The sequence below is a fragment of the Mytilus galloprovincialis genome, chromosome 4 (assembly GCF_965363235.1).
Source record: "Mytilus galloprovincialis chromosome 4, xbMytGall1.hap1.1, whole genome shotgun sequence".
NCBI classification, from domain to species: domain Eukaryota; kingdom Metazoa; phylum Mollusca; class Bivalvia; order Mytilida; family Mytilidae; genus Mytilus; species Mytilus galloprovincialis.
The window spans coordinates 71,536,555-71,551,474 of NC_134841.1; the positions used below are offsets into that span (position 1 = coordinate 71,536,555).

The following is a 14,920-nucleotide window of genomic DNA, read 5'->3' on the forward strand; positions in this document are numbered from 1 at the left end:
CAGAATAGACACTTTTTTGTTTCAAAACATTCATTGAATCAATTTATTCCAATGAAGTAGTTTTTTAAAATAAATTGCGACAATTCTTTCATTGTACATATACATTTCTTTAAATGGAGTGCGGGAGTCGTATACATATTTTAGGTTCATTAAACTAAAATTTAACTGAAGACCAACTTTTGTGCGTTGAAGAAAACCAAAGAGATTTATAAATTTCAGTGACTGAAAGTTATTCATGTAATTTGTTAGATTTATTTATCTACTTTGCATATGTCTTGAGATAAATTATCATTTATTCAAAAATGGTACACATTGAATATTTAACAAATTTTATTAATGAGTAAAATTACAACGGACACATAATTATTTACTTTATAAATTGTTTTATCAACAAACTGTAGGAAGCTTTTTAAAACTCTGACATTAATATATATATATTGATTTTAACACTGCATCGAGTGTAATACGATATTTATCCACTAGAGTATCGTCGTGTCATATGTTTTCGTACGTCATATCTGAGACTACTATAAGTATGTCGTCAAATTTTCTTGCTTTCCTCTGAATTTCCTATTGTGACGGCATGAAAAAAGGCGACCATGCCTGATGACGTTACATAGAACGAACAAATCTTTTTGCAGATCATTAGAAAGGAAGGAATATAAAGTTTGCCTGCATATTGTTTGAAAATCATTAGAAACAGATTCCCCACAACAAATCTCCTGTAATAAAATATTTATCCACTCTCGACAGTTAAATTTTAAATATTTAAACCCCTCTGCGAGCCTCAAGTTTTATCCTCATGTGATAAGTTTTCGTACAAATAACAATTTTCACTGCTTACAGTTTTCACTGGTGAGTTTTTATCACATGAGAACCCACGTGTTAACAGCATGTTCTGTCGAATGTATTTATGTATTTAGATTTTTTTAAAGTCTTGGTTCTGGTAATCGATTGAATCATAAAAAAAGTTTTTGTTTCATGTGCTGAAATTTTAACATTGTGATGTTTTTTCAGATCTGCACTGAATGACTGCAGATCAAGTTTTTACAAAAGACCTTACTTTTTTTAATTTAAAATGCAGTTTTCATCTTTATGTATTAAGGATGTATAAAAAGAATAGAATGAATAGTCAATAGAATATTGAAGGAATGGAGATTGAACAACCACATAAAAATCCTGATTAATTTTAACTTGCTCACTGGTTTGTAATAAAAACTACAAAATTCACACATGACAGTCACATGTCTAGAAGATTCGTTGTCTAACAGACAAACGGCATATCTTTACTGTATGTAACTCTTCAGAATTTTTCTCAACAACTATTTTAGTGGCTGCATATTTTTGACATTAAATAAAAATGGCTTATCTGGTCAGTTTTATTAAATTTGTTCTAGCTTCTTTTTAAGCGACTTTGAAAATGTTTTAAATTTGAAAAGTTTAAGTGTTGTTGTTGTTCCAAATATATATAGAAACCGAAAAACCCGCCACAATATTTGCGTGAGCAATCAAAACCAATGAAATATGGATGATACAGGGGTTTAATAAATAGTGCAAAATCCTGCATTCTGACGACCTCCAGACACTTAAATTTGATTCTCTAAAACCTTAGTTTTATGGGTTACAATTTAAAATATGACTCTTTTTTTTTTTTAAATCAAAATCATAAAAATTTATGATAAAAAGTGAAACTTGAATCCTGCATTCTGACAATCTCCTGACACTTAAATTTCGTTCCTAAAAAAACTAGTTTTATGGGCAATTATTTTACTCTTTTGTGTTTAATTCAATTTCAAACTATAGAACATGTAGAAAACAGAATTTGAAACATGAATCGTGTCGAAAAGGCAGCAATTAAACTTTATCAAAAAAGTTGAAGGCCGTTGAACATCTTAACTAAAATAAATACACGCACTTTAACTTTGTGTTGGACACCTTGCCAGGCCTTGTCATGCTCCTACATTACTTGAAATTTTTTGACAGAAAAAAAATGAGCACCATTCCGTATATGCATACCGGTTTTAGGAAATTATTAAACTATATTTATACTATCAAATCTTCGCTAAACGTATTCAGGAAGTAAAGGGAACTATGATCAGATCGATGAACAGATTTTCAAAATTCCCGGTTTACAAAGACCAATAAATAAACATGATGGATAAACTTCAGAATTTCTCATATAACATCAAGTAAGGGTAAGACAAACGACGAATCTATAACACTACGAAAAAATCTATTTTCATTGTGAAACTAGAAAATATGCAATTTGAAGCGGCATTGATAGTTACTGGCGGTACTAAGTTATCGTCCATAAACAAATTATACAACGAAACAGGATGGGAGTTACTATCAGAAAGACATAAAAAAAACATGAAATGTTTCACAATAAGACCCCTGATTATTTAAGCGATATTATCCCTTAACAACTGTGTAATATTCATAACTATGACACAAGATGAACGAATGACACACAACATATAAAGTGTAGAACAGCATTGTATCAGAAATCTTTTTCTTATGTCAGTCATTCGATCCTGAAATGCTTTTCCGGTCGATATCAGATTTGGTCCATCTAAGTTTACACTTCAGACTCGGACTTCTCTTGAACTGAATTTTATATTTTTTAATGTGCATATTGTTATGCGTTTACTTTTCTGCATTGGTTAGAGGTATAGGGGGAGGGTTGATATCTAACAAACATGTTTAACCCCGCAGCATTTTTGCGCCTGTCCCAAGTCAGGAGCCTCTGGCCTTTGTTAGTCTTGTATTATTTTAATTTTAGTTTCTTGTGTACAATTTGGAAATTAGTACGGCGTTCATTATCACTAAACTAGTATATATTTGTTTAGGGGCCAGCTGAAGGACGACTCCGGGTACGGGAATTTCTCGCTACATTGAAGACCTATTGGTGACCTTCTGCTGTTGCTTTTTTCTATGTTTGGGTTGTTGTCTCTTTGACACATTCCCCATTTCAATTCTCAATTTTAATAAGAGGAAAATCTACTTGTGTTTAAACAAGTTCAACAATTTTTAGTAGATTCAAAGCCATTTGGAATATATAGTATAAATTTTCATGGTTAGGATCGTAGTTGGGTGAGACAGTCTTGACAAAGTCCTGGACACACACCACCCCGGTACATATCATATAGGAAAGATCAGAAGAAGAAAAAAATTATATGCAGTTATTTGCCTTTTTTTTTACAGGGAGACCGATTAATATATTAAGGGAAATACTGATTCGAATCCCTTAGTATTAATGTATTTCTGTAATTATATGCATATGACATGTATATATGTACATGTTTTTTTTATATAATATGTTTTGAATAAATGTATTTTTTTAAAGAAAAAAAACCCAGGTATTTCTGGGGGAAAGGTTGGTAACCGGGAAAAGAAATACTGATTCGAATCCCTTAGTATTAATGTATTTCTGTAATTATAAGCATATGACATATATATATGTACATGGTTTTTTTTTATATAATATGTTTTGAGTAAAGGTATTTTTTAAAGAAAAAAAAACCCAGGTATTTCAGGGGGAAAGGTTGGTAACCGGGGAAAAAAATACATAACAGTTAGATGCTGAGAGTTCAGGGAATATAATGGAATAGCATTTTCTAATAGCATTAAACGTATTTGTAAACCGTCGAAGATCAGACTTAGGGCTTCAGTGACTAAAATAAAAAAAATCACTGCGACTAGGACTGGTCTATCATTATGTACTTTATTTCTTAGGATCATGCAAAGGTTGGCACGTCTACTATGTGACTGCTAGATTTATATCCACGGTGGCGGGATGTATAAGTACCGAGCCACGCCAAATAGATATTACCAACACATGACTATTAATAAAACAGTAAAAGTGTGTTACTGTATGGTGTTGTTGAAGTTGGATTATATTCCGATTGTCTTAGTGCCTACAAGCAGAATGTGCATTTTAACAATGTGCAGATCGTTTATTTGTCTCTGTAGCAAATAGATCGGCACGCAATAAAATTGGGACAACTCGTTTATATTTTAGTCATTATTACTTAAACTTTATGGTGCATGCATACAGAGTATAACTGACAATATTTTTATTCTTGTTTTCAATAAAATATTTTTATTGCAAAAAATAAAATAGCAAAAAAACTGAACCCCGCCCAGGAACATTCAAAACGAAAATACCGTTATCAAATGGTAAAGTCAAGAGCTCAAACACATCAAACGAATGAATAACAACTTTAATATTCCTGACTTGGTACAGGTATTTTCTAAAGGAGAAAATTCTGGACTAAAAGTGGTTTTATAGCTTGCTAAACTTTAATCTTGTATGCCAGTCGCACAAAATTCCATACTTGCTGCACAACGTTTGTTTCTCAATTTGAGAGTTCTAACTTTGATTCTTCCATGCCATTTGTGTTTAAACCAGAACAATTATAGAAGGCAGTAACATGCTATTGATAGTACTATGACTGTTCATGACCATATGCATGATCAATTAAAATCTTTAGTAAGTAAACAATTCCGTACTTTGATTAATACAGGGCAATTACTCGTTATCGTATATACTAGCTACTTATACAAGTTTTCGAACTTTGCTTATGAATGTATACCGTATGTTGGTATGACTTCTACATGGACTTTTCTATCATTATTTTTTTTCTGTAATATCTTTTTTTTCTTTATTCCCGTTGAAAACTCTTGTTTTTTTTATATTTTATATATAAATTTTAGGTACGGCATGCCGTACCAACGAACATTATTGGTACGGCGAGTGCCGTACCTGCCGTACCGTCTGCTACGCCCCTGGGAATATGCAGTAGGAAGTGATTTTTATTTTGAGTATAGTAAAAGATTTGATATTGATTGAATGAATAATAGCTTGGAAAACATAAATAAGCCATCTTTATTTTTTATGAAAATAATTGATTTTTGAACTATTTTAAATGACCAAACACCTTGACCATTGAAAACAAACGGGGTTTGTTTATTTGTTCGGGGGGATGTTATATGTCAGTTTGGTATGTCAAGTCGTTTGGTAAAGTTAACATACTTTTATGAGAGTTATCTCTCCTTAACCAGTCTTTGGTGTATTGATATGCGGATTGCATTCCGTATTTGTATGATATGTTAGTTTATCTTGTTCTCTTGATTTATTGTTACTATACCATGTGGATGTGTTTATGAAGAATAGAATATTATTAACTTGAATTTTATTTAATTACTTATGCCAGAGTAAAGCATAAAAATAATCAATTTTAACCAATGAAGAACTAAAATCAAACAAACCACACATTGATTATTTTTTTTATACAACGGCTTCAGAAAGGAATAAATTGACGATAAATTGACAAAGAATTAGAGAAAATGTCTTATCAATATCACCTTTATCATAACCATGCGACAAATGCAGAGTCAACTGATCAAATGAACCACAGCAATAGCCAATACTTTACACAGAGGGTTGAAGGTGATAGTGAAAACAATGAACTAAAACAAATATGATATACTGCAAAGTTAAGCAACAAATGACAATGAGTTACATGCTCCATATATGTTGCGGCTGGTTTATACTAGTTTGCTGACACCAAACCCTCCCCCTAACCTGGAACAGTGGTGTAACAGTACATAATAAGAACAATCTATAAAAATCAGTTGAAAATGGCCTAACTTATGAGATAGATACAAAAACAGACTGGATGTGGTAGGGTATTTATACATTCCCACAACAAAAAAGACATAAAGTACCGGTACAGATCTCTGAGTACTGCCAGTTTCTGACTGAGCTAGTCCAAAGCCTGTAGGATATTTGAGCATTTATACTTTAATTTTGTCTTTCTTAGCATCATTCCTTTTGGTAATCAGATACTAATTTGTGTGATATTGTATGCTTCTTTACAATACGTATAAGGAAAAAACATAAAGCCCAAAAGTAGTTTTTTCGTGATGATGTGATACTTCTGTAGAGCAAAATCAACTTTTCTACCATTAATGGCCTTTTGGGATTTTAATACCCTCATTGAGGAGAATCTTTGCCAACCTGTTTAACCACCTTTTTATGGTACCTATATATGGTGGTAGTTTTAAAGAGACTTAAAAAGATTTTTAGAAAGAATGCAATTATTGTTTCAATGTTTTCCCAATACATCAAATCACTAATTAGTCATGATGTGGCTGTGTTGGCTACTAAATCTTCATATTACACTAAAATATACTTTAAACACTTCTGAGGCACAATTAAACTGTGAAAATTTTGGGTCATACCTCAACTGCAGCTTTTTAAATTTTGCAGGTTAATTTGATTTGATTTAATAATAAACGTAGAGAAATGCATAGTTTCAAGTGAAAAAAAATTTAAAAAAATTTGTTTGGTTTTTTAAACTGTATTTGTTGTATTGCAAGTTACATTTATGAAAATGATTTCTTTTAAAAAATTCTCTTACCATTTTAGATTCACAATGGATGTAAATGTGATGCCAGTAGATGATTTCAGCCCTCCTGACATATGTGGTGATGAAAGATGTCGAGACTATTTCATGGAGTTTGTGTATTGTTTCATTATTCCAGGGGGAATAGTGTTGTTACTGACTATGATAATTACAGTATCTATTCTATGTACCTGCTGTAAAAGGTAAGATTATTTAAATCATTATTAGTTTGATACCTTCAAGTACCTGAAAGGTTAAAGCACATTAGATAATAAGTGTCAAATATAAAAATAATGCAATCAAATACAGGACCTCTTACATGTAAAAGTAATTTTGTTAATATGTGTGATCTGACAATAGTTTTGACTTTATAAGTTCATTACAGACATTCTTTGTCAAAATTGAATTGCAAAATTAATCAGTTTTCATCAGAATAACATACACTTTATATCAGGTTTGAATAGACAGGATACAGATTAATGTCCTATCAATGAATTGCTTCCCTTTGACAAAACATTTAGAATTAAAAATAAAGTTGATAAAATGAACTATTTTTTAAATTAACAGCTTATCTTTGATAACAACCTGAACAAATAGAATAACTGCAGAAAAAATACAGTGAACAAACAAATTTATGACACATTTAACCACAATTTAGGATTATGGAGTTATCTCCCATGTTGAACATTATTTTCATTTATTAGAAAGAAAAATTGTCTCTCTTATTTCACATCTTTGAAAATATATTTAAACTAAGTAAATGATTATATATAAAGATGATAAATCATGCCTAAAATAGCTACAAAATTCATACTAAAAATTCTGTATGATTTATATGTATGTCAAACTCTATACTGAAAACAGTAAATAAACAAATTTATCAATAATAATGCAGATATGGTGAAGTTTTTTCTAATTTGAGAAATACTGAGCAAAATGGAGAAAATTTAAACTGTAGAAGTCAGACATATCCAATCAATCAAAAACATTTAATTATCTCCCTTGTTCACTGCTTAACATTGCCATTTTTCACATCAATTGATAAAAACCTCTCAATAATTTTTGAATTGACAGTATTAGAATTACCTATAAATCAAATCATATGCTAATAGACAGGCTGACATTACACTTAGGCATATAATCTGTGTACATTTTCACCATTTAACCATAATCATATTTTTTTTTCTTTTTTAGGCAAGAAAAGCCAGTGGAAGAGTAAGTTTAAAGTGAAATATTTAGTTATTAGATTGCAATACATTTTACATTCAAATAAAGAAAGGGTTACAACTTTTCTTCAGTTTATATGTAGCAACAGACATAGTACTAGCACCAATATACATGACATGTAATACAAAATTTAAAAAAGAAGTTGTGGTATGATTTTCCAATGAGACAACTCTCCACAAGAGACCAAAATGACACAGAAATTAACAACTATAGGTCACTTTACCGCCTTCAACAATGAGAAAAGCCCATACCACATAGTCACCTATAAAAGACCCCGAAATAACAATGTAAAACAATTCAAACAAGAAAACTAATGGCCTAATTTATGAACGAAAAACAAATGTGTAACACATTAACAAACGAATCTATTCTTATTCAATTGTATATAAAAAAAATATTGAAGATCATGGATGTGTACTTCCACTGTAGTACTAGGACAAATACAATTAATTGGTTTGGATTTTTTTCAAAGCAAGTAAACTGTTCTTTCGGAATATTAGGTTTTTATATATAAATAAAAGATTTCAGTTCATTTTCTTCTGTTTTGCCATTTCATACTTTTCATAGGAAAATATGAATCTAAAAAGTAAAATGAAGATGAAAATGAAATAGGAAAAATATTATGATGTTTATACTATTATCTTTGATCAGGTATGAAATGGAATGTTATAATACAATAAGGAGAGCTTCTCAGAGTCTTAGAGATCTGTCACACAAGAGAGATACATTGTTAGAACCAAGGAGTGGATCTCTGAGCTTACCTAGAAATGGATCCAGCAGCAGATCACGAAGAACATGTTACTCTGCTCCTAATACACTACAAAGGTATCTGATTTGCAATAAATGGTTTGGAGTCAAATTTAAAGACACCATTAAATAAGGTTGATATTTTTTTTGCAAATGTTGAAAAAAATCTACCATTAACATGAATCATAATGATAAATCATCTTAGTTTTTTTAATGATTAAATATATTTAAAGTTAAATTAGGACATATGTGCAATCCTTGTATTTTAACACATCTCCGTGACACAAAATGTAGATTGGTTTTCCTGAAAAGATGTACTGGTATACAATTAGATGTAGCATATACCTCAATAACACATCAACATTACAACATAGAAAAGCCAAAGCACAGCCTATTTAAACACAGCAACATTATAACATAGAAAAGCCAAAGCACAGCCTATTTAAACACAGCAACATTACAACATAGAAAATCCAAAGCACAGCCTATTTAAACACAGCAACATTACAACATAGAAAAGCCAAAGCACAGCCTATTTAAACACAGCAACATTATAACATAGAAAAGCCAAAGCACAGCCTATTTAAACACAGCAACATTACAACATAGAAAAGCCAAAGCAGAGCCTATTTAAACACAGCAACATTATAACATAGAAAAGCCAAAGCACAGCCTATTTAAACACAGCAACATTATAACATAGAAAAGCCAAAGCACAGCCTATTTAAACACAGCAACATTATAACATAGAAAAGCCAAAGCACAGCCTATCTAAACACAGCAACATTATAACATAGAAAAGCCAAAGCACAGCCTATTTAAACACAGCAACATTACAACATAGAAAAGCCAAAGCAGAGCCTATTTAAACACAGCAACATTATAACATAGAAAAGCCAAAGCACAGCCTATTTAAACACTAATCATCAATATACAATGGGGAAAGTTTTGATTATTTTTTTGTTTTATTCAGAGTTGTGTGAATATACAAAATGTAGTTGACTAATTTATATTTTTTCAGAGACAGACGTCGGCATCAAAGAGAAGAAACACATAGTTTGTCACCACCCAGTTATCAAAATCCACCAGCTTATTCATATGTGTCAGACTTATTTGGGTAAGTATTAAACTAGCTATTAAAATCCACCAGCTTATTCATATGTGTCAGACTTATTTGGGTAAGTATTAAACTAGCTATTAAAATCCACTAGCTTATTCTTAAGTGACTTCTCTTCTCTGCTACCAAAATCCATCAGGCTACTCATATTTGTCTGATTTATCAAGATGAGTCACCACTCACCACCAAAATCCATTAACCTATTCATATGTGTCTGACATCTCTGGGTAAGTCACCACTCAGCTACCAAAATCCTCAAACTTATTCATAAGTCATATTTCTTCATAGTTCCATTTTAAAATGTCATTTAAGGATGACCTAAGGTGAAATAAAAAAAAAATGATATTGTAGCCAGAACAGCATTAGTAAGGGAACAAAATAAGCTAAAACATTGAAAGGTTATGGAGCTACTTTTTGAGGTACCGGTACTTAATTTTTTAATAACATGATAATGGCGTGAAAAAGCTTACTTGAACTTTTAACTTATATTTGGGTTGATATAACAATTATAATTTTACTAGAATATTTTACTAGAATATTTTACTTCATTGTTTAATTATTGTAACTGAATGTAACATTTTGATGAAGGGGAGATGAACAATTTCAATAGACTTTTTTGTGTATCAATGGATTTAATGAATTAGTTCTATTAAAACATTCTTCAAAATTATATATATGATAGAAAAATTTATTGTACTACCCATAACACTGTGCTTCATAAATATTTATTTAATCCTGCACATAAAAAAGATAAAACTCAAGCCTAAGAAACTATCTTTATTCAGATTTTATTCTTGTATAGAGCAAACATGAAGCTTATCTTTTTTTTACACCTGAAGTGTTTATATAAAATGTTACTATGGTTATATTTTAAAGTCCTTAACAATATGTCATATCACTTGATATATCTAAATTGACAAGCTGGTTCAAATACAATTCAGGCATTGCCTATCATGTGTTTCTGTTAAACTTTAGCATTGGATCAGTATCGAGATCAATTTATTTAGAAATTTGATGCTTTGTTTATCATGTTTCATTAGTTTAACATGTCAACAAATTCATGTTCATTGTTCTTGATAAAATAGAGAATAGAAATGGGGAATATGTCAAAGAGACAACAACTGGACCATAGAAAAAACAACAGCAGAAGGTCACCAACAGGTCTTCAATGTAGCGAGAAATTCCCGCACCCGGAAGGCGTCCCTCAGCTGGCCCCTAAACAAATTTATACTAGTTCAGTGATAATGAACATATTTCTTATATGTTTCTTATATGAAAGATGAATGTGCTGTATGTAAAAACACTTTATATTTTATTTACAGATCAGAATCTAACGAATTAAACCAGCCAAGTATGCCAACACATTACAAATATGACTTGTAACTACAATGTTTTTGAATTCAAGTTAGGAGTTGGGATTATTAGAATGTTACATATCTATACACTGGCAGCCTTATGTAACACAAGACCTTCAGGAATTTGAGTGTTATCTTTTCATATGATTTTAATAATGCCATCAGATAAGATCTTTAATGATGGCATATATTGCAATTAAATTCTAAACAATATTCTGATAAAGGCTAATTTTTGGTCTGACAGTTGTTGTAACAATATGATTTTTGAAGACTTCAATATTTTTTCATCACAGAATAAAACCAAATAATATTCTCTATGTGTTTCAGAATTAAACACAATTGGGGAATGAGAGGCATTATTTTTCACCCCAAACACCCATTAAATAAAATTTTCATTTTACTTCTAATTCTTTCAAAATAATAAGGAAAATGTTACCACCCACAATTTATTGATTTGAGTGAAACCCTTTCCTCCCACAAGATCAATTTTGGAACAGCCCAAATAAGGGTCTTCTTTGAAGGAGTCACAATATAAATATATTAAATTCTTTTGTTATTTTTATCAACCAGTACAGTTCCATATTTATAGTTATCAGCTAGTGTGCTAGAATTTAAAAGTGTCGCTCCTTTACAACAGGTTCTTATACAGGACATGTTTTGCCACGAATAGTCAAAGCAAAACTTCACATTTATAAGAATTTCTAGTAATGTCAACATACTTATTCATATTGCAAATTTGCATTTTAAGTTGTCAAACTATTTTAATTAATTTATTTCAAACAAGGATATCCAAAATACAGGCAGATTCATCATTAAAATATATTTTGGAGTGATTTATGACAGGACATTGAAGTATAAAAAGAGGAGACTAAAGATACCAAAGGGACATAAGTCAAGAAATAAGCTGACAATGCCATGGCAAAAAAGAAAAAGTCCAAAAGACAAACAACTGTTAAGGTTTAAATTAATTTACCATGAACTTGTCATGGAATAGAGTTTGACTGTCCCTTTTGGTATCTTTCGGGGAATAGAAGTTCCTTTATAATAAAAGTTCTTTATTGGAAAAATATTTTTGAATATTGTTCCCCCTGAAAGATATAAAACTGTATTCATTTTGAAGAAAAAAAAGGATATAGATATTTGTTCTAACACCTATATAGATTACTCATACCATTCATCTGTTTATACTTATATTTATATTATTGGTATATTTTTATCAAAAAAGATGTTTATTGTTTTATTGTAGAATCTTTATATTCAAGTTATAATACTCCGTCCTTAATATATGTGCCAAAATACTACAGTTTAGTTAGTTGTGTTAGTATATTCATTAAACATATCAAATTCATAATTCTTATATATCTACAAAAAAAACCATGTATTTATGTGCATATTTAATGTGATTCAATGTGAAATTAAAACCCACCATAATATGTTTGTCTTTATATTTTCCACAATTATTTATTTGAACTTTGCATTTTAGTTTTGTCCAGTCTTGCCAGTTTGTAGAGATATATCAGTGTATTTGATATTGTACCTAGTATTTGAGTTTATTTAAAAATTAACATGTATTTTATAACATATAGTTGTTTTTAAGGTTTTTTTAAGATCATTTGTTTAAATATTTCAGTGCATTTATACTAATATATTTTACAAAAAATAATTGGCTGGAAATTTAAAAAAAAAAAAAAAAAGAGATTTCTTTATCAATGTATTTTGCAAGTAGTTTATTAAAAAAATTTATATACATGTATGTAGCACAGCAGAGATACATCAGTTTTCCTTTACTAATAATATGTGTTCATCATTATGGCATTATAGAGGGGGGATAGGACCTTTATCGGGACTCCGGGATCGGGTGTTTTTAAGCTCGGGATTTCGGGATTGACCCTTTCGGGATCCGGGAATTCTTTCTTCGAATTTCGGGACCACGGGATTTCGTGTTTTTTAAGCCCGGGATTTCGGGATGTCGTGTTTTTAAGCCCGGGATTTCGGGATCAGGACCCCTCCTACCCTCCCTCATTATAGATCAGTAGTCTTTTTTTTTATGAAAGAAACTATCAATGGATTTCAATTCTCTCTTGCCAGTTATTATTGTAATTGTATGTGGATCATACAGTGTTTTAAAGGAGTCAATGTTGATAGTGTTAGAAGAAATAAGTTAACATGTGAAAGTAATCACTGGTATAATTTTTTTTATTATCAAAATACTCATCATTACTCATCATGTTAAATATAAGATAGAATTATAAGATTGCTTTTTCATTTATATGCATTTTATTTCTATAATCAATTGTGTGCAAACATTACCCAGAAAACTGGAAGACTATTTGAACTCTTAATTAAAATCTTGAGTGAACTCTTGTATTTTTGAAGAGTAAGCAGTTAAGTCTATATTAGTTGCAAATCAAGGAATCCACAATCCCCAATATATGTAGTCCTGTCAATTGTTCTTATTTTATATATATCTAAAAAGGTGCTATTGAAATGTAGGTTTCGTCAGATAGAAAGTAAACATATGAAAAATGATTTAACGGCTATTTGTTCTTTAACCATTCATATGCTCTAACTTGTTGTTTATATATCTGCATACCTATTTCCAAGAAATGCATAAGTGTTTTAACCATGGAATGTTTGTAAGGCAGAAATGGAACAAAAGCAAACTTTAATTGACTTTATTTCCTATCTGACATACCTTTCATATCAAGAAAGTTTCCAAGGTGCAATATATATATATATATATATTTGTGTTTTTACAATGTTTTTGTATTGATTGATAAAATGTAATAAAATGTCTATAAGCAAGCAGTGTTTGTGTTTATCAGTTTACTCTATATAAAACACAGACCAAGCCATAAAGGAATGAAAATCCAAGTTTGAAAGGTCTGCAAGGGAGATGCTAACTTTTTTTTTATGTACTCTCAAAAGTTTCCATGATGTTGCTTTTAAACTTGAGAAAATGTTTATAAAACTTCTACCATGTTAAATGATTTGTATGACCTTGTCTGATTAAGATATTTAAATCATTACCTACAGCACTCAAAGTGAGCATGCTACCACATGACTACCAAGCAGTTTACATCAACAAAAGCAGAATTGTTGGTTTGATTAGTTTACAGTGCATTATAAGAAATCCAGTTTAAATATTTCTACCCTTTGCAGAAAGAATCTTGTTTACCATCTCCTCTTTGTTCATTTGATCTGCATCAGGTTGTATGATAAATTGTTAGATATATAACATATTTTGTTTGACACTTGATGATTTAGTTCTATGAAGTTATTATACATGATTCCACTTAAACTAAGAAAAGATATACATGTAACTTTTGAGAAAGGGACCTTCATCATTGCCCTTGTTATGTTTGCATGTATGTACATGTATTGGAAACTGATCTAAATGGTTTTTGTCTCACCTGTAAATACAAGACAGGGATTACAACTGGACAGTGGCAGTGTAGATATTTACTTTTTGTATCAAACTTATGATTTCAAGAGATAAAAGATTTTTTTATGCTTCAAACCTTGTATACAGATATATGTTATGCTATGAAGTTTCTGTCTTTCAAATTTCCTTTGTCCTTGAACCCAGAATCTTGAAAGGTCTACTTGTTCATCAGAGCTCATCTGACATCAACCTAATTTTATGTATCAGCGATGAAGGTTAAGTTTTTAGGTCAACTATATCTTGTTTTTTGGAATAATTGTAAGGTGTACATGTCTGTTTGGCAGGTTTCATTTGACCTTGACCTCATTTTCATTGCTTATTGTTCAGTGATAAGTCTTGAGTGTTTTAGTCTGTTTCTTAGATATATTAACAATAGGTTTACTGTACTTGGTGAATCGAATGACTGCTGTAATCTTATTTTCATGCAATAATAATTTTATCTATCAATTCAAGTCATACAAGTTAATTAAGGATTTACATGAAAACTAAAACTAGAGGCTCTTAAGAGCCTGTGTCGCTCACCTTGGTATATATGCATATCAAACAAAGAAAACAGATCGTCAGATGGATTTATGACACAACTGTGTTTTGGTGATGGTGATGTGTTTCGAGATCTTGC

At 30.5% G+C, this 14,920-nt stretch overlaps 1 protein-coding gene across 2 annotated transcripts; it reads left to right on the top strand.

Annotated features, from left to right (window-relative positions):
• Positions 1-166: 166 nt before the first annotated feature.
• Positions 167-13,661, top strand: LOC143072861 (uncharacterized). Of its 2 annotated transcripts, none has more exons than XR_012977335.1 (6): positions 167-228; positions 6,434-6,613; positions 7,605-7,625; positions 8,289-8,462; positions 9,406-9,562; positions 10,824-13,661. XR_012977335.1 is itself a non-coding variant. In XM_076247980.1 (6 exons), the coding sequence occupies exons 2-6, from the start codon at positions 6,441-6,443 to the stop codon at positions 10,882-10,884; spliced, it is 525 nt and encodes a 174-aa protein (XP_076104095.1). In that variant the 5' UTR covers positions 167-228; positions 6,434-6,440; the 3' UTR covers positions 10,885-13,661. The 2 variants fall into 2 exon arrangements, 1 of the variants encoding a protein (XP_076104095.1); XM_076247980.1 differs by having other exon boundaries at positions 9,406-9,501.
• The last annotated feature ends 1,259 nt before the right edge of the window (positions 13,662-14,920 follow it).